At 58.3% G+C, this 18,775-nt stretch overlaps 2 protein-coding genes across 4 annotated transcripts in view; both read right to left on the bottom strand.

Moving 5' to 3' along the window:
• Nucleotides 1–7,823, bottom strand: part of ZNF609 (zinc finger protein 609) — a 48,077-nt gene extending 40,254 nt beyond the window's left edge. For 2 of the 3 annotated variants that reach the window (XM_032195134.1, XM_032195132.1), the window contains exon 1: nucleotides 7,744–7,823. The gene's annotated coding sequence lies outside the window, so the exon portion shown is untranslated. The remainder of the gene's footprint in view (nucleotides 1–7,743) is intronic. The other variant, XM_032195133.1, reaches the window with a different exon arrangement.
• Nucleotides 7,824–9,292: 1,469 nt separating this feature from the next.
• TRIP4 (thyroid hormone receptor interactor 4) overlaps nucleotides 9,293–18,775 on the bottom strand; it is a 31,412-nt gene continuing 21,929 nt past the window's right edge. The window contains exons 12-13 of the mRNA XM_032195313.1: nucleotides 13,234–13,336; nucleotides 9,293–9,487 (exon numbers count right to left, since the gene is read on the bottom strand). Coding sequence (XP_032051204.1) covers nucleotides 9,420–9,487; nucleotides 13,234–13,336 — 171 coding nt within the window. The 3' untranslated portion in view covers nucleotides 9,293–9,419. The remainder of the gene's footprint in view (nucleotides 9,488–13,233; nucleotides 13,337–18,775) is intronic.

Below are 18,775 nucleotides of genomic sequence, written 5' to 3'. Positions count from 1 at the left end.
CGCGTCCGCGCAGCGGGAGCCCGCGGCGTTGCGAAACCGAAACGCGGGGCTTCGAAAGCGGCCGCCCGGCGTGGCACCGGGCACGACCCGCGCCGAGGAGCCGCGCTCCTGCCTCCGCGCACCGGGAAAACTTCGGTGGCTCCCGGCTCGAGCGGGACGGCGCGGGCAAGCTGCCAGGAGCCAGCAGGCTGAGCCCAATTTGAATAAAATGGAGCCACCCTTCTCGTTTAATATGGAGGTGCGCCCCAGCGAGACTACATCTTCCAGCATGCAATGCAGCTGCAGCGCCCGGCGAGCGCTCCAGAAACTTACGCCGGGACTCCAAGTTTCCGTGGGCTGAGCCTTGACACCAGAGATGAACCTGACGCGGGGCACGAGTCATTTGCTGGCGGTCGGTAGGAGCCTGCGGTGTCCGAACGCAGGCTGGGGATGGATGGGAGAGGGGAGCCCGTAGCCAAGGGGAGGCCGGGAGGCTCTGCCCACGGCAGGGTTTCAGGGTTACCAGTCGTGATGCCCACCTGCACCCAAACGCCCGGGTAAGCATCAACGTAACACTCAGCATCGGTCAAAAAATGTGGTTCAGGTCAGAGCTCTAGCTCGCATCCACCCCATATCTGCTGGGAACCCTAAAACACAACCTTTGCAGCAACATTCAACTGAGATTATCACAAAGAAGAGCAGCAAAAGCAGAGGTGCCACAAAATACGGGCACGCAGCACCAGACCTGAAGGAAACGCTTTGCTGGGCTAGCTACAGCTCAGCATTTACCTCTCCTGACACTTATTAAGGAGAAGCTCAGTCAGGGCTGAAAACCCCCAGTGCTCTTGAACAAGGCTCGAGAGCAAAGCCAGCCCCAGCAGACCCCCGCTCGCACACGCTCCCCTCAGCCCCCAACGAGCCAAACGCGACCGGCAGCGACGTCACCGCTGCGTGAGGCACACAGAAAGGGGGGACCAAAAGGGAGGAAACGTTTCAGGCCTTCCTTACATCAGGAAACAGGAAAAGTGGCACGAGTTTGTCTTTAATCCTCCCATCGCTCTTGGAAGCGCCAGCACCAAAGTCACAATTTTTTGTTTGTTCGTGCCTCGAGAGCCGGCGGTTCTTCAGATTTACAGGTATTTTGGTTTGGGGCTCCTCAGCCCTCGTGTTTTTTTCAAGCTACCTGCCTCTGCACTGAATCAAACGCTGCTCAGACATCTTCTGCCGACACACAGGGAAATCCAAGGGCTTCCCATTTCAAGGCAACAAATTGCAAGAGAAACATCGCTCGCGTGCACAATCCTCGGCACCATCAGCAGGCACCAGAGTACCTGCAAACCCAGGTGAAGGCACCAAGCACGACTTCCTTCCATTCTGATACAGGACAGACACACGGCACCTTCTCGGCCCTCCCGCTTGCTGTCACTCACCCACAAACACGGAGCCACCCCCGGTACCTGGCTTGGACCCCGAGCTCACCAACACGCACACGGGGAGCGTACGGCAATCAGGGATGCTCAACGGGGATCTGCTCTTGCATCAAAGCTGCTCCTCAACTTGCACGTCAGGGTCCAACAAGGACCAGAATTACAGCACCGTCCTCACCCCAATCCTACAGCCCCCACCCGATCAGTGCGGGTCGCGGGTGCTGCCAGCTCTGAGCACGGGCCTTGTGGATGCTGGCAGCTACCTGGTGGCACCGGCAGCCCCTGGGAGCCACACCTGGCCAGGACGGGCTCGGAAACACTTGGGAGCAGTCTGCAGAGCGGGATGTGTGCTACCAGCAGCACCAGACCCAGCGCGGGTGCTCTCCTACCACACTGCAGCTCGCTCCCGTTGAACCCAGTCAGCCACGCCGCTGCCGGCTGTGTCCAAAAATAACATGAAACACTCGAAACGGGACATCTGGGCGAAGCCGTTTGACTGGCACCGAGCTGTGCGTCGTGACGCTTCCCACAGGGACATATGGGACAAAGCTGGGGGTTGATTCTCCCTCATCCACGGAGCTGTTCTCCATTAGGAAACTGGAACGAACGCAGCCGTGCGGATTTCAAACCGGTCTGGTTACACCCTTGTTCACCCCAACGCAGAAAGGAGCTGATTTACGAGAGGCTTAGAGATATCTGAATTGGTGCCCTGTCCTCGCCCACAGCCTCCAAGGGGGACCGGGCCAGAGAGCGCTTAGAAACAACCAAGAAGGCTCACAAATTCCAGATAAAGCTCCGCGCAGGCTGGAGGGACGCCAACAGCCTGCAAAAGTCGGCAGCGAAAGGAAGCAGCGAGATGGATGCGATCAGGAAAGATCCCCAAAACATCAGTCACGGAGATGGGAAGAGAGAAAAGCTGGCACCGAGCGAAGGCGTGCGGCGGGCATAAACAACTGGCGGAGCAAACGCCGGAAAAAAAGGCAGCTCGGCCTTCTCCCCCGCTCGCCCAACGCCGTCCGCAGGCCTGCAGAAGCGCACCGGTGGTTCTGGCAGCAGCCCGAGCTGCTGGGCGTTGGTGGGAGCAGACCGGGCACGTCTCGGCAGAGAGCTGCACCCTTCCTCTCCGGGCCTGGGGAGGCAGGGAGGCTGCTCGCCTCGCCTCACCCCGGCCACGTCGGTGGGAGAGCACCCAGGCAGGGGGTGGTACACAGGTCAACCTCTCCCTCCTGCCTTCGCCACCCCAAGGAAGAGCCCCGGGGAGATGCGAACCAAGGGCTCTGCACCAGCTCCCAGCCACGCTCCCACCTGGGGCTCGACACAAAGGAGGCGCCGAGCGCACGCCAGGGCAGCACGATGCTTGTCCATGGAGGAGGACGGAGCGCTGCGTCCCCACCGCTCCCGGGACCGCAGGGCAGAGGCAGCAAGCTCCTGGGCTTGATTTTAATTTGAGGAGAGAGCACCGGCGGCCTTGGCCCTTTCCCAGGCGTCAGAGGAGGAAGAACATCTCTCCGCCGCTCCAAAAATGAAGGAGCCGCCACTTCCCCTCTTAATGCCTTTAATTCCCCTCATTCAATAACCAATTAGGGCACCTTGGCTACACGAGCAAAGGCTTCATTTGCAGCAGAAGACTGTACGTGCGGCTGTAATCCCTCTTGCTGTCAAGCCATCAGCCTGGGAACACTTTGGGAAAAACCAGCCAGACTGCGAAGTGCGGGAGGAGGGAAGGCAGGCACAGACAGGGACGGATGCAGGCACAGAGAGTACCAGACCAAGAAATCCCTCCAGCGCTTTATTTCCCCACCACCACCTTCTTTTTTTTTTTTTTTTTTTTTTTTTTTGAAACGAGAGGGATACTAAATAGGTGTGTTTCACAGATTAATAAAGCGCATTTGCAAAGCTATGATATACATCAGAAAGTTGCTAATTCACGCTAATGGCCCATTGCAAATTACTGAATTTTGTGAATTAGCCAGCACGTAAAGGAATACAATACAAAAAAAAAAAAAAAAAAGCAAGACTCATGCATCAAAGTGTACTCGGCTTGTTTTGGTAGCTGTAGCCCAGCTGTAATTACTTGCGGCAATAAGTACAAAGGGAAGGTATGGATTAGATGCTAAACCAGAAAAAAAATGAAGAGAAAAGCTTCAGGACAAGAACCTTCACTGCAGCATCGCCCACCAAACCTTCTGGGAAGGAGCGTGAATTCTGCCGGAGAGCCTCCACCTCCTCAACGGGAGCAGGGCAGTTTGCACCAGCCCCCCTCACGCCTTCAGGAGCTGCAGGCAGGATCCTGAGCTCTCCTCGAAGCACCAGGTCTCGGGGTAACTCAGAGCCAAATCTTGAGGGTCAGCCACGCGGAGATGCTCCCGTTGCACCACAACCCAGGAGGGGCTTCCCGGGTTTATTAACAGCGCTCTGAAATCGCCTCATTTTGTTACCGATAGATCATGGTACCCATGCCAAGCGATGAGATGCTGCACCTGATGAAATGCAGTCCACAAACAGCCTTCCAGCTGTCCCGAGAGGCCGAGCAGACCCAGCAACAGCTCAAAGGGAACATCTCAGGCTGAAAAACTTTCCCGTGCCCATGACACGCTCGGTGACAGAGCGGCAAAAAGGGAGGTTACCTTCCCTCTCCCTGTCTCTTTTCTTGCTCCAGAAAACAAGGAAATGAATTGCAGAAGTTGAGCGCTTAATGCTTAAATACAAGATCAAGATTCTCCTGAAGTTCTCTTTCCTCATCCACAACCACGCACTCACATCCTTCTGTACCTCTCCACACACACACACCCCCCTCACACCGCATCAGAGCTGACGTTCAAACAGGTCCATCAGAGATTTCTTTGCATGTGAAGGACACTCAGCTGCGAAAAAAGCAAGACGACATCTCAGCTTCAATTAGGAAACAGATTTTTCACCGGAACCCAGAAGTGAAATAGGCATTTCCTTCACAGAAACTAATAAATTTGACACACAAAAAAATAGAAATCTCAGAAGCAGCCAAAGTCACAGCCAGGTTTCCCAGACAGGCAGCCAGCCCCTTTTCCCTTACTACAAGGCCATCAGTGCACAAACTTTGCCTTCTCCCTGAAACCACGCTGTACCACAAGGCACTGATCCCAGTTAGCAGGAAAGTGCCTTTTTTGTGTTGCCGTGCCCCGATCGGGTCTTTTCTTCTCCTTCCCTTGCATGAGAGCTGCTGAGGTCGCATCACTCCACTCTGCACCCGTTCTGCAGAGCGGCCCCGAGAGCTGGGGAGGACGAACAGGACCATGAGGCTGGGTGCCAAATGAGCTCGCTGGTTCCTCACCTGCTTCTGCGAGGGCAGCCGAAGTACCCGTGTGCTCTGAGGCCACCCCAGGGAATCACCCGAGCCAGCAGAGCTCCGCAGAGCTCCCACACGCTTTGCCCATGCCCACAAAGCATCAGCAGAAAAGAGGTGCCAAGGGGGAACCCCAGACTAACACTGCCTGGACATCTCCAGGAGCTTTGGGAAGGTCAGCGTGCACAAACATCTCAAAAAGCCTTCCCACGAACAGCCAGCAGCCACTGGGAAACGCGAGGCGGGTTTGGGAACAGCCCCGTGACTCTCGCAACACCAACTGGGGAAACTGCTGTCCACGTCCTACAGCTCACAGCACCAGGCTGCCCTGAAACAACGTACCTGGGAGCAGAAACACCATCCTCTTTACATAAGGCTCGGGATAAAGGGGACAAAGAGGCTTAGTGCCTTACAGCTGGCACCAGCATTGCATCAGCACCCCGAGGCCTTAATCCGAATCCGAGCGCGGCCGCGTGGGAACGCAGCAAGGCTCCAGCCCACGGGGTCAACAGCAACACGGTGAGCGAGCAGAGGAGAAGTGTGCCCGGGAAACACCAAGGCAGTCAGTGCCAGAGACCGCTGCCCTCGCTGGGTGGCTTTGTCATGGCCCACAGTTACCGGCCGGGCACACGGAATTGATCCACATGTGCAGGGACGCCCGCGCAGAAGTGCCAGATCCACGAGGCAGCTCCTGGTGTTCTTTAACTCATGCAAAAAGGCAAGGAATGTAAAAAAAATACTGCAAATGCAAACCTAGAGGCGGATTTAAATTCAACATTGCCCAGTTCTCAAAGAGAACAAACCTGACCGACCTTGTTTGTACATCACCAAGACGCACAAGCTGTTAGGTAGCTTCGACGTGGCTTGAGCATCCCCCCGCTGCCTTCCCACCTCGTGAGCCATTTCTTCCCGCAAACGCTTCCAGAGAGCCAAAGGACTTCAGAGGAGAAGCTCTGGTGGCCGCAGGGCTGCGACCCGAGGTCACGGCCGCATGGCTGCTCGCGCTGCGGTTCCTGCAAGGGGCCTTTGCGACCTCGCCACTGCACAGAGGGAGAAATTATCCGCCCTTCCCACCCAGCCTGGGCTGGGGTGCGGGTGGCTGAGCGTCCCTTACTCTCGCCAGGTTCTCCCTCAGAGCCAGGCTCTGCAAAAAATAATGTTGCCGCTCTGCAGGCGCGCAGAGGACGCGGTAACGTGCGCCGAGGCACCTCCACGCACAGCCCGGCACCTCCAGCTAACGAGCAGCCGAATGGCGACGCGCAAAGCGCACAGGCCCTCCGCTGGAAATGAAGTCCAAGCATGAAAAAGAAAAAAAAAAAAAAAAAAAAAAAACCCCAGCGCCCCGGTCGTACTCAATTACAGGTCATTACAACTTGCTTGATAATTAATTTCCTCTGGTGGCTCTGAACTGGCTCGGGGCCCTCGTCCTGAACGCGAGGCCGGTTTAGGTAAAACATTAAATCCTCGTTCTTTTGCACCAGCGAGATGGCCACGCTCCTGGCGCCGTGCACGTCGCCCTTCCTCGGCAAGCTCTACCCCGCAGGGAGAGGAGAAAACGCTGGTGGATTAAAAGGGGGTGGAAAAAGGACGAGGATTTCTGTTTTCGAGACCAAAACGGCCTCAGAATGATAAATTATAAATTATTCCGTTCAAAAGCTAATCAATAAAATAAGCTGACTGGATTTTTCGAGCGCTGTGCAGGGCTGTGTACTGCCAACAAAGAGCTAGAAATGTGCAGCATAATCCGATGCCGGAGTCATCACACAAAGCGTGGAAATAGGTTTTCCTGAGGATGTCCAGGCGAGGAAGGCTCGCACACCAGCATCGGCCCTGCTCTGAAAGTCAGCCCCGACACCGGCATCCTTATTCTTCTGGAGGGGGGGGAAAAAAAGGGCCCGCGAGCTCTTGGCCATACGTCACACAAAAAAATTCGTCTAACACCTCCTCCGAGGGAAAGGGCCTACCCAGAACAGGGGGGAAGGGGGGAAAAAAAAACGGAAAAAAAAAAAAAAAAAAAAAAAAAGAGGCCTGCTGGGAGGTGGAGGGGAGCCAAGTCTGACAGACAAGACCTGAACCTGTGACCTTCCCTGTGTACACAATGGGCGGGAGGGAGGGAGCGCTTTATCTCAGGAGCGCCCGTTCTCACCCCTCGGCTGCACCCGGAGAAAACCGGAGCCGTTCGTGGCCACCAGAGCCATTTGTGGCCACCGGAGCCGTTCGTGGCCACCGTGCCCGGCCGGCAGCTTCGGCACTTACCGCAGCCACGAGCGGCGGCGTCCCGGGGGGCTCGGGATGGGGCTGTGAGGAGCACGGCGATGGCTCCAGCGCAGGGTGCCCGCGGTGCTCGGGGTGCCCTCGATCCCGGGCAGCGGAGGAGCCCCGTGCCCTCCAGCGGGTGCCCCCCCCGTGCCCCCAAACACAACTTATGCCTGGAAATCTCCTGGCAGGAGGCTCTCGCCCGCTGGCGGGGGGCACCCACGAGGTCCCCGCGGCGCTGCAGTGCCAAGGGCGCTGGGTGCGGGGGGAGCAGCCCCCAAAAAAGCCACCCCCGGGGGGGGCTCCGGGCACCCTGAGGCACAGCGGGGACGAGCAGCGAACCCCACAGCACCCAGGGCCCCACGGACACGGGGGGGGCTCCAGGGAGGGGGGCGGCCCCTGCACCCCCCCCCCGGGGCCTGTGGGCACAAGGCGAGGCCCCCCCACACTGAGGGGCTGGGGGGGGGGGGCGGGGGGCGTGAGGGGAAACCGGGACCAACGGTCCGGGAGGGGGGAGGGGGCGGCCCAACGGCCACCGGGGGAGGGGAAAAGAGGGGAAAAAGGGGAAAAAAGGGAAAAAGGGGGGGAAGAGGGGGAAGGAGGGGAAGGGGGGGGGGGGTCCCGGCCCCAACGGCCGCACGGGGGGGGTGGGGGCGGGCTCGGCCCGTGACGATCCCCTCAGGGAGGGGGGGGGGGGGCACCGGGGGCGACGCCGTTCTCCGCTCCCCCCCCCCCCGTTTTACCCGTGGCGGCACTCACCGGGCTCCAGCTGGCGTCCCGGGCGGCCCTAGGTGTCCTCCATGAGGGCCGCGGGGGCTCCTGCCTGCAGCGGGCAGCTAGGGCCGGGCGGCGGGGCCCGCCATGCCGCCGCTCGGGGCAGGCCGCGCCGGTGTCCGCCTGGCGGGGCGGGGCGGGGCGGGGCGGGGCGCGCGGCCGCGGGATCGGCTCCGCTCGGCTCCGTTCGGCCCCGTTCGGCTCCGTTCGGATTCGCTCGGCTCCGCTCGGCCCCGCTCGGAGGTGCAGCCCGCAGCGCGCCGCCTCCGTGCCCGGCTGGCCGCAAAACGCGGAGTGGAGCAGAGTGGAGCGGAGCGGAGCGGGGAGCACCCAGAGCTGCCCCCGGCCAGGGGTGGTTTAGGGGAGGGTTTGGGGGGCGCGGGTTGGGCGCGGTGGGCTGGGAGGTGGCTCCCAAGCTCGGTGGTGCCCTGGGAGCAGCTGAGGGTCGAGGGGGGGTGTGGGGCAGGTGCACAGGGGTAATTCTCGGTCTGAAGCTGCCCGCAGGAGCCGTGGGGGCCGTTTGGTCCCAACCCCAGCACCCCAAGCGAGGGGAACCCCAGTGGCACCCATGGGGACCCCTGGCAGGGCAGTGGGGCACCAATGGGACGGGCATTTGGGGCACGTCCAGCACCTCCAGCCCCAACACATGGCAGAGGGCACCTCCTGGCAGCGGGCAGCTCCCTAGGGGCAGGTTGCGGGGGTCCAGGAGGGGCCCCAAGGAGCTTTGTGGGGGCTGCGGCCACACCAAAATCCCCCAGGGCCTTGGGAACACCGAGGGCACGGTGGGGCAGAGCCTGGAGCGAGGTGGCACCAGGGAGCACGGAGGTGTAATGAGCAGGGGCAGGTCGATGCAGGGAGCTGCTGAACGTGAAGGATTAAAGAAAGGGGGAAATTAATCTTGCTCGCGAGGCACAGAGGGTTTGTAACTCGCACACGCAGCTGCAGCAGGAGCAGCTTTTGCAGGGAGGCTGCTGCTCCAGTACAAACCAGGAGAGAGATGCACGGCCCAAAGGCACCGGGAGCTGCAAGGGCGAGCTCCCGCTGGCAGCCCCACACACCGACCCTCGGGGCAGGCGGGACCAGAGCCCACCTCCCACCCCCGACCCCATAGATGTGTTGTGGGGCCGTAGGGTGCAAGCATCGCAGCTGCTTGGAGCCATCCCGCGAGCCCCACGTGGTTTTTTGGCCCAGCAGAAGGCATCGAGCACTGCAAGCCCTGCCGAGCACCCGGGAGCAGTCACGGTGTGCCCTCCTGCGAGGCCAGCACGTGTCCCAGCCCAGCGGAAAGGCACGAGCTGCCTCTTTGCTTTGGAGGGGGACAGAGCCAGCTCCGAGGGGCTGGGATGGTGGCTGGAGGCCGTGCCGCCCACAGGCTCCCTGGGATCAGTCGTGGGGTCCCCACGGGGGACAAACACCAGCACCCGAATGTGTCACCGCATCAGCTCCATCTCCCACCCACCCCTTCCGTGGCGCTGGGCCCTGGGCAGGGAAAGAGCTTGGGGAAAACACTTCTTTTAATGCTTTCCGAGTACAACACGGAGCGATACCCAACGGCGCCGTCGCAGCCTCCTTCCCGCGAGCACCTGCTCCAGAGGCGAGGGCCACGGCAGCACCCGCGGGTGGCGGTCCCGGTGGCAGTGCCCGCGTGGGAAGGTGGCAGCTCACAGCACTGCTTTCTGCTTCATTAACCCCTTCTTCGCTCCCTGATGGATCTTGGAATCCAGCTTCCCTGTAAAGAGAGGGGGGGGGGAGAAGGAAAAAAAAAAAAAAAACACAACCCTCATCAGTCTTTATTTTTAAATGCTATTTGCATTGCAAATCAGCTGGAGGCAGCGAGGTCTCCTAGTTAGTGTGTTGCTGTCACATTTAATTATCGTGCTTGAGGAGCCCGGCGTTTCCAGCCGCCATGCCTTCCCTCCGCAGGCGCGACACGGGAGCCAGGGCAGCGCGCAGCACACAGGCGCCGGGGGGGCTCCAGCGAGGAGGAGAGCAAATTAACATCCAGGAGGAAAGCGATCGCTTTGCTCGCCCCCAGGATGCGTGTCAACACGTTCGAAGGAAGCCCGCAGAGAGCGGGGACAAGCGGCGTGGCAGGGATGCGGCACAGCGAGCGGGCGGGGAGGGTCCCCCTCACCCTGGCCAGACCTAAATTCTTCAAAGCAAGGAGAATTAGGAGAAGCTCCAGCCCAGCTACAGCACGGCCAGGGGAGCTCCCGGGGATGAGACGGCCCAAGCTCCAAACCTTTGGGCACGGCTCCTAAAACTGCTGGTAAATGCCAGCGTGCCACGAAAAGCAGAAACTTGGCCAGAGACAAGGGCTCTCATCCAGTCAGAGAGCGTCGCCTTCTCATCACGCTGAGAAAACTTCTCGTTTTAGCTCACAGAAGGGCCTGACAGCGCTTTTTTCCAGGAGAGGCAGATGACAAAGCTGCTTCGCTCGTGAGATCCCATTAGGACAACCACCCCGGCCTCCCTGAGACTGCCTCCTTCCTTCAGCTTGAGTCACGGGTCAGCCTTGCTCCTCTCTGAATACAGAAGCCATAAATGTGCAAAAAAATATATTAAAAAAAAAAAAAAACATGAGTGAGCACTTGCAATTCACTGCGCCATCGCTTCGCAAATGCCTACACCAGGCTATGGCTGTGGTTGAAATTGGTTGCAGGAACCAGGTGCTGCCGAAGCCTCGGTGTGGCAGCTCCCAGGACCCAGCAGGGTGTCTGCAAAGCTCCCGCGTGCTGCTGCTGCCATCAGAAATAAGCAGCAAAAGACCAGGCCCCCAGCAGGGCCGAGGCAGAGCGTGCGGATGCTGCACGTCAGCCCTCCGAGTCACCAAACCGTGGGGTTTTGGCAGGAGAAAGGTGGCGAGTTCATGCTCGCTCCACGCTCTGGTCTCCCAGCGCCAAAGCTCTGTCACGTCCAGAGCTGTTAGCTCCGTACTTAGCATGCCTGCCTGCTCCTCCTGGGTCCCAGAAGTGATCAGTAGGCTCCTCTGCTCTATCAGCTGGCAAAGATAAAACGTCACGTGGGTAACCTTTAAGAAAAGGCTAAAAATAAGGCAACGGCCCCAGGGTCCCCTTCTCTTTACGCTCAGTGATTTAAGGACTCTCATCTCGCAGGCAGCGCCGCGCTGTGTCCCCTCTCCCAGCCCCACCACCACGCTCCTCCAGCCCTCGGCTGTTCAAGGCAGCTTTGGGAGCGCTGCTCCAGGGGGAGCTTTGCCCAGATTGAAGGAAATCTCCCCCGAGAGCCACGGCTGAGCTTTGTCCTCACACGCTGAGACTGAGCAGGGACACGATTGGGGAAAGCCGTGGTCACAAATGTGACACAAACGCCATGCCCATCCCTTCCATGCAAACAATAACCCTGGCACCGAGTCGAGCTCTGTTTCTTTCTTCCTTCCCCAGGCTGCTAGAAACGACTAATTTGCAATGGAGAAGCATTCAGATGTCATTGCGGTGAGGTCCATGCTGTTATCTGGCAAGGAAAGCCGCTCGGGCTTGGCTTCCCAACAAGACAAACTGGCATTTTGTCACGGTTGAGCCAGGCTTCAAGGAGACCGGGGCAGCCAGCGAGCCCAGGTGGGGACGTGAGCCGGTGCAGCCGCTTCCAGCTCGGAGAGCCCCACTTTTGACCGGCTCGCATGCGAAGCCAGCCCCTCGTAAAACAGCGTGCCACCACCAGCAAAGGTCAAAGGCTCCCCCGCTCCTTCCCCCACCCGTCACAAACACTGTCTGTGTCTCCCCGGAGGGGGACGTGCAGCTCCACGACCTCCGCGCTGCAGCTCCCGCGCTCTCGTGACAGATCCCGTGGGGAGGAGGGCAGGGGAGGCACGGCCAGCAGCGGGAGCGGGCCACGCGGGCGGCCGCAAGCGCAGCCGGCTTCCTTCCAGGCTGTTAGGCTGATCCTGCTCCAAGCAGGAAACTGTCACAACACAAAGGAGACGATGTGACAGATGGGGGGGCAGGCAGCGCCCGTGCCCGGAGAGGCAGACGTGCAGGAGGCGGCCAGCCCCGCGCCACGCAGCCGCTTCCCCTTCAGCCACCGCAGCTCCACAGGGGCAGATGTGAAGGGGAAGGGGGCACGGCGGCCAGAGCCTGAAAGAGTGGAGAGAAACTGAAAATATAAATAAAAATAAAACGAAGGACACGGCAGATGTTCCAGCGATGAGGCTGTTGTAGCGCAGCACAGACATTTCCATCCCAAATAACTCAGCACAGCCCTGACTGCTCACCGGCACGCTGGAAAAGACCTGTCCCCGGGGGAGGACAGCGCCGCTAGCAAGATCCAAGCCCTCACATGAGCTCTGCAGCTGCAGATCACCAAGCATTGTTTGTTGCCATCGGCTGAATGCACCTCCCAGATGTTGCTACAAAAGCCAGGGAATAAACCAAATTGTTTTGCCCTTCCACCCGCTCGGTACCACTGCAGGGAAGGTACACGCCGAGCGCCCAGGGAGAGAGCAAAGCCGTGGGAGAACGGTGCTCCTGCGAGTGGAGAAAGGGGAAAAAAACACCTCAGAAACAACACAAAAACCCACACTGTGCTTCAAAAGGCCTTATTAACCAGTCCTGAGAAACCCTGCCGCTCCTGCGCCACCAGATAACTACTCCCTGAGAACCACGCTGCAAATGAGAAAGAAAACCCAGCCATCAGCTCTGCTAAACAAACAGCCAAGACTATTTCTGCTTATGCTGCTTTTAGCCTGTCAAATTAATTTTTCACATCCCCTGAAAGCATGTACGGTGCCTTCCCCAGGCTGTGTGGTGGGGAAGCTGCTAATAAGGATGGAGCTGACTGCAGACTCCCCAGCTGCTGCATCCATCCTCCATTCTTTTTACAGCAGTGGGCAGGAGTAACTGGCAGCCTGCGGAGGGCTGGTGGCTCATAAAAGGGACTAACGACGCTGGCAAGCAGAGCGCGGACAGATGCTGCGGCGCTTCCCCGCCAGCTCTGCCAGGACATCCCATCCTGCCGGCCCGCGGCTGGGCTGGGGCAGCGCATCCATCTGGCCCCGCAGCCCTCGTTGCCTCAGCCCCTCACCTCCTCACAGGCGATGTGGAAAGGAAGGCAAGCGGCCAGCACGGCTCGGCCCGAGCATGGAGCAGCGTCACGCCCCCCTCCTCGTCTGAGGATAAAGGGAGGCTTCTGCCTCGCGTCCTGACCCAGGCTCGGAGAGCTCGTGCCAGACGCAGATCAGCTGCAGACATGCGTTTCCTCAGAGCACGTGAGCGCTCTCTGAGTCCCGAGTGCTTGCAGAGGCAGGAAGAGGCATGTATTTAGAAGGAAACAACATCTGGGGAAAGGGGAACCGAAGACAAAAATATTACAGATGTATTTGAATCATTAAACAAACACCTACAGATCAAAGAGCGCGGGGCAAAGGTTGTGAACTCATATGGCAAAGGCAAGCAGAGGTGGTGATGAGAGCAGGCAAGAAAGGCCAAGGGGGGCATCTGTGGAAACTTTACTACTTACAGATTTTGGGTTTTCCTTTGATGGGAAACTTCACAACCATCTCCTGGGGATTAGTGCAGATAAAGACAAATGGAGACCCAGACTCCTGGCTCAAATCCGGATACTGCAAAACACAGAGACACACACACAGCACAGTCAGGCGAACTGCAGCGGGCGTGAGGGGAGCTCAGCAGTGGGGAGCAGCACAAAAGGAAGCGCTTCCAGACAAACCCTCATTTCAGAGCCCAGCTATATATAGGCTGCACCAGCTCTGACTGAGCCAGTTCAAGAACTTTTAATGAAAGCAGTACGCTTGCAGGTTTGCCCCTTCTCATTTTTGCCTCTGCTGGGGTTCGCCCTGTGTCTGGAGCCGCGCACCGAGCAGATCCCCGCACGCTCCCTCAGCACAGGCCTGCGTTTCGCTGCCTGAAGGTGTGGTTTCACACTTGGCTTACGCTGACCCAGAGCGTGGGCTGTCGCTGCGAGGCTCTGCCCTCCCAAGCTCGCCGCCTCACCGCCTACCTTGTGCTGGCTCTAACAAGCACGAGTGATCCTCAGCCTGCTGCGCTCCAGCTGACTGCGAACAACACACCAGTGCTTCAGCCAGAACAGCCTGGGCAGCCAGCACAACGAGGCCATGACCACCAGAAGAGCAGCAACATCTCCTCAGCTGCGATAGCCCTTCCAGCTCCAGATACAGCCCCATCCACTCCCTGTGAGGCAGATCCGTGCTTGGTTCAACCACGCTGATTTGGAGAGCACACACCGTCCTGCTGTGGGACACAGCCCTCGAGAATCACCTGCATCTAACGGGTGAGCAACCAAGAGCAGCGGGTAGGAAACGGGGCGTTATGGTACGGCAACAGCTCGGCCCCAGAGCCCTAACGCAGCTTGCGACGAGGCCGGCTCCTCCGGGCCAGGCACCTCGGGACAGGAGCTCACACAAAGGTCTCCTGAGAGATGTCACTGTGGTGAAAACATCAGGGAATTTTACAGGAAGAGTGTAAACAGAGCACTTCTCTCGTTAACCATAGGGAAAGGGAAAAAAAAAAACAACACTGGGTGAGAGAAGCGCATGGAAGTCCTGTCTGGATGCAGCTCAACCTCGCTGGGTTAGAAGGGAAATGCAACAAAAAAATGCAAATATCAAGGAGCCCTTCAGACCCTCCGTTGGTCGCAGACCTTGTGCTGCCAGGAGTGCTATCTGCCCCTCCGGGAGAGGGCAACGAAAGAGCTCCAGCCCAGGAAACGCTGCAGAAACAGGCAGGGGAAGCTGTTTCTCTTCCCCGGGAAAGCTGCCTTTTTCTCCCCTGCCTTCCTCAAGCAGATCCGCTGAGGCTGGTGTACGGGACAGGATGCCAAACCAGATGGAGCAGTGTGTCCTGGCAAATCCCCCATTTGTTACTAACAAATGACTTCTAGGCTGAGTGTTTGAAAAGCTCTCCCTCTCTCACAGATCTGCCAAGATGAGTTTGGATTTGCCCTGGAACAGCTGGGCATGGAGAGCAGAGCAGGGAGCAGCCCACTTCTCCGGCGCTGTAGCAGGGTTTGGCAGCGCTGCCGGCAGTTAGGGGAGATTTACAGAAGCCTGACACTAGGAGTGGATCAACTGGAAAGTGTTTCCAGCCCCCTCATTTTACAACAGCGTGGGCCACGCTCGCCGAGCGAGAGAGATGTACAGGCACTGAACTGCTCTGTGCAACACCCGCGCTGGGAGGGAAGGAGCTGCGCTCATCTGTGCAGCACGCAGACGCCCTGCTGCACTGAGCTGGCATTGGACAGGTTTCTTCCTTTTTTTTTTTTTTTTTTTTTTTCTCCTCTCTCTAAGCCACGTTACTTGACTTGCTTCCATGGCTCCACGCCGATGCCAAGGATTTTCATTTCCCATCTGCAGGGAGGGAGGATCTTGGAAGGTTACAAAGCGCCAGTGTGAATATCCCCGGCCAACGCCTGGTGAGTGCGAAATGCTCGCCCGGCTTTATTGCTCTCGGGATCACACGGCCGAGAGGTCGCTCTTCAGAGCCAGGCATCTGACTGCCCCAGCGGCTCCCACAGCAGCGGGGCCTCTGCAGCTCACCCCGTCGAGCTGGGGGGACTCAGCCCCCTCCCTGGGGACAGCAGTGGTGTCCCTGTACCATGACACGTGGCTCGGCCACGGCTTCTTCAGCCAGGCTGCACGCCCAGCACCGATGTACCACGGAGGACTTGCTGCCTGCAGTGGCTTCCCAAACCCCTCCCAGGTGGACCTGAGCAGCAGAGTGTCCCCCTCGCACCTCACGCAGGCCCCCAGAGTGGGGAACAGCCTCACAACAGGCACTGAAAGCCAGGCTGCTTTCTCCGCTGAGAGATTTCATCCAAAACCAGGCTCAACCCTTCAGTTTCACACGCTTAAAGCTCAATCCAACCCCAAGGTCGAGATGGATGCCACAGCTGTGACTTGGGTTTACGCTGCCATGCCGCAGCCTTTCATCTCCTCTCCCAGGGTAGGGTTCTGTCCGCGTGCCAACGCTGCGCAGCCTCCGTGTCCTGCATTTTAAAAGCTTCAGCCCTTCCTCTGGCATCTCGCCCCCAGGAGGCAGGGAAGAGCGCCTTGGCGAGGGGCTCCCAGCTCAGGCTCCCGATTGTACCCACCCCAGAGGTCTCCTACCCCATCCCAGTGAGCACCAAAGGCGGAATATTGCTGCCTCCTGGGGCTGAGAAAAAGCCGTCAGCCTTTCATCTGCTTCCAGCAAGACGCACTCAGGTGGAGGAACGGGGGCTGAGCCTTCACGAGCGGCTGAGCCTCCCCAAGGGCCAGGCCCTGCTCCCCCCCCGCTCCCAGATGCACAGGCACGTCCCAGGGACTCACCAGTCCCTTCTGGCATGTTGATTCAACTCATTCGTCCTGAACAAAGTTAGTCCCACCACCAGCACCCCCCCGTAGCACTGTGCAGTCACCGTCCAAGGGAAGAGCAACGTAAAGAAGCCATCCGTAGGCACCGTGCCCCCCATACCAGCACCAGGACCACGACAGACGTTGTGGCAGCACAGCGGGCTCTCCCCGCAGCTTAGCTCAGCGCTAGGAAATCAGCTCCCACCTGCCACGCTCTGAAGATGCCTCTCCTATCGGCGACTGCTGGTTGACTTCTGTTCTCGTCTCAGCCACTGGCACCGGGACGTGGAACACATACATTTGTCTCTGTTAAATTTTCCACAGCTGCCCAAGTGCCTAATGAGTAAAAAATTTGTTTCTCAAAGTGCCTTTGGCACTTTGGATGGCTTTTAATGGCAGTTACACTCCTTGGCCACGCTGAGAAAGTTCTCCTTCTGTTCAGTTTTATGCAACCCTTCCCATCCAATTTCCTCCTCAAACAATACCCTGATTCCTCCCTCTCCCGAAAACATTTTCCCGAGGCAATGGGATTTCCATCCTACTGTTTTTATCAACTATGTGCAGCTTTTCTGGACCAACAACTCACCCCTCAACGCTTCTGCTTTGGGCTGCAAGAGGTCAGCCGAGTCAGTCTGCAACCTACCACACAGTAAGCTTAGGAGGTAAAGTAAAAAAAAAAAAAAAATCTACTTCCAAATACCATGGCCCACAGACTGCAACCACTGCCCATCAGTGCTTCAGCAAGCGTGAGACTTGTAGGAAAATGCCAAAAGCCAAATCTAGAGTGCCAGAGAAAGAAGACAGAGCACGTCCCCGGTAGAAATGGCATGCAACAGCTCTTTTTTCTTTAAATAAAACTCCAAGGTGAAGAGAAAGGGCAAACTGCACTCCCTCACTGCAAGAGGCCAAGAATCCCACCCAAGCAGGAGTTTTCATGGGGGATGTTCCTTCCCAACGCACTCATCATATTAATCTTGAACGCGTTAAGTAAGACAGGTGCCAGTAGTGCAGGGTTCTGGCATTGCCTCTCCAGGGAATCAGTTCAGCATTTAGGAGAAGGTGGCTACAAAGGCTCTCCAGTTCTGCAGATAGGCCAGAAAGCTCTACAGAATGAGGTTGCACAATGTAACAACAGCGTAAAAAATAATTTGGTCTCCTTCCAGTCCTTCTGCCACCTCGTAGCAGGCTCGCAACGTGGCTGTTGGGAAGACGGTGGGCGCCGTGGGCTACAAACAGCAGGCACAGTTTGCCAACTGCTGCTCCATCCAGCCCACGTCTCTGCGTGGTCGAAAGCCCCATGTACACCCCGCATGCGGCTGCGTCAGTGCAGCCACCGCCCTCCCTGCTCACCCCGGCCACCAGCAGATGTAAACTCCCATCTCTGCTTCCACTCAGGCTTCCATTTGCTGCTAACAGGTTTGTAAGATCCTAGCTGTGAAGAGATTAGCAGGGAGGAGGAAAAAAAAAAAAAAAAACCACCACCACCAACAAAAAACAGATCTCAAGGCAGCTTAACGCACAGAGAGAGCTCGAGGTTAAATGGAGCATCTGAGCACAAGCTGGAAAAGGGAGCTGCGTGCTGGGCTCCTCCAAAAGCCAGCCACCAGCTTCGCCAGCGCCCGCCCTCTCTCTGGAGCCAGCGCTTTGAACATGCATTAAGCGGCTATCAGATGTCCCCAACAGCCACCCCAATCAGGCTGCAGGCAGGGATAATTGCTAATGAATGTTCCCTACACTTTGTTTTCGCCGTCCCTCATCTCCCATCACCAGCTTGTCAAGGCCAGAAATAGCAGCAGGCCTGCCTTGCCTCCCCACTCCACAGCAAAGAGCAAAGGAGGAGCTCAGAGTCAGCGTGGAGATGAACCCATCCTCTCTGACATTCTGAGAAAAATCCCTATTTCCCTGCAGTTTCTCCCCCTGCAATCTGTTAAGGTGACTGTTTTTTCCCCTAATTTTCCCCAGCTGGACGGGGGTGCCACACAGGGCTGCCCAGACCCCGCTGGATGTTTTTCATCCCAGAGGATATTCCCGCTTTCCTCCTGTTTCTCCCTTGCTGCCTGTGCCTCCCAGAGCTCCCAGGACGGGCACTGTTTCTTTGGGAACCCACAGGAGCGCTGCCCTCAGGCCAGCCCGCTCACACCCTCCATTTCTTCACCCCCTCCCTAAATCTGCATTCGCTCGATCCCAAGCGCCTCGAACAGAAGGCAAGGGGATTGCAGCAACCGAAAGAAAACGTGCCAGGGGAGCGGAGCCGTCGCTAACGAGATGAGCTCTGCTCCGGTGAATCCAAGGCAGGAACAAAGGCGCCGCGTGCGACGGAGCAGAGGTTCTGCGCAGCACAAAGCGCAGAGCGAAAAACATTCCCCGGCAGCTCCGCCGGCGACCTTTCGAGCTCCTCTCTCGCTCTTATCACGACACAAAAAGCCGAAGGAAACAAACAGGAGATCGAAGGCTAAAAATACTGCGTGGAAACAGCCCCGGCGTGTGCGTGTCGTTCCCCCCCCCCCAGCCTGAGAGGCAGAGCTCTGCAATGCGGCCTGCTCTCCTCGCTCGCTGAGCACGGCACAGCCCAGCGCCTGCAGGCCCCGGCGGTGGAGAATTGCACTCTGGAAGCTGTAGTCCCGCTGGGCCGGCCGCCCTCGCTCCATCTTATGGCCACCGGGGCCGGGGGGCCGCTGGGGTGACCCCGGC

The sequence above is a fragment of the Aythya fuligula genome, chromosome 11, assembly GCF_009819795.1.
Source record: "Aythya fuligula isolate bAytFul2 chromosome 11, bAytFul2.pri, whole genome shotgun sequence".
In the NCBI taxonomy this organism is placed as follows: domain Eukaryota; kingdom Metazoa; phylum Chordata; class Aves; order Anseriformes; family Anatidae; genus Aythya; species Aythya fuligula.
Note: the sequence above shows the minus strand (reverse complement) of the source record. Positions and strands in the feature narration are given on the sequence as shown.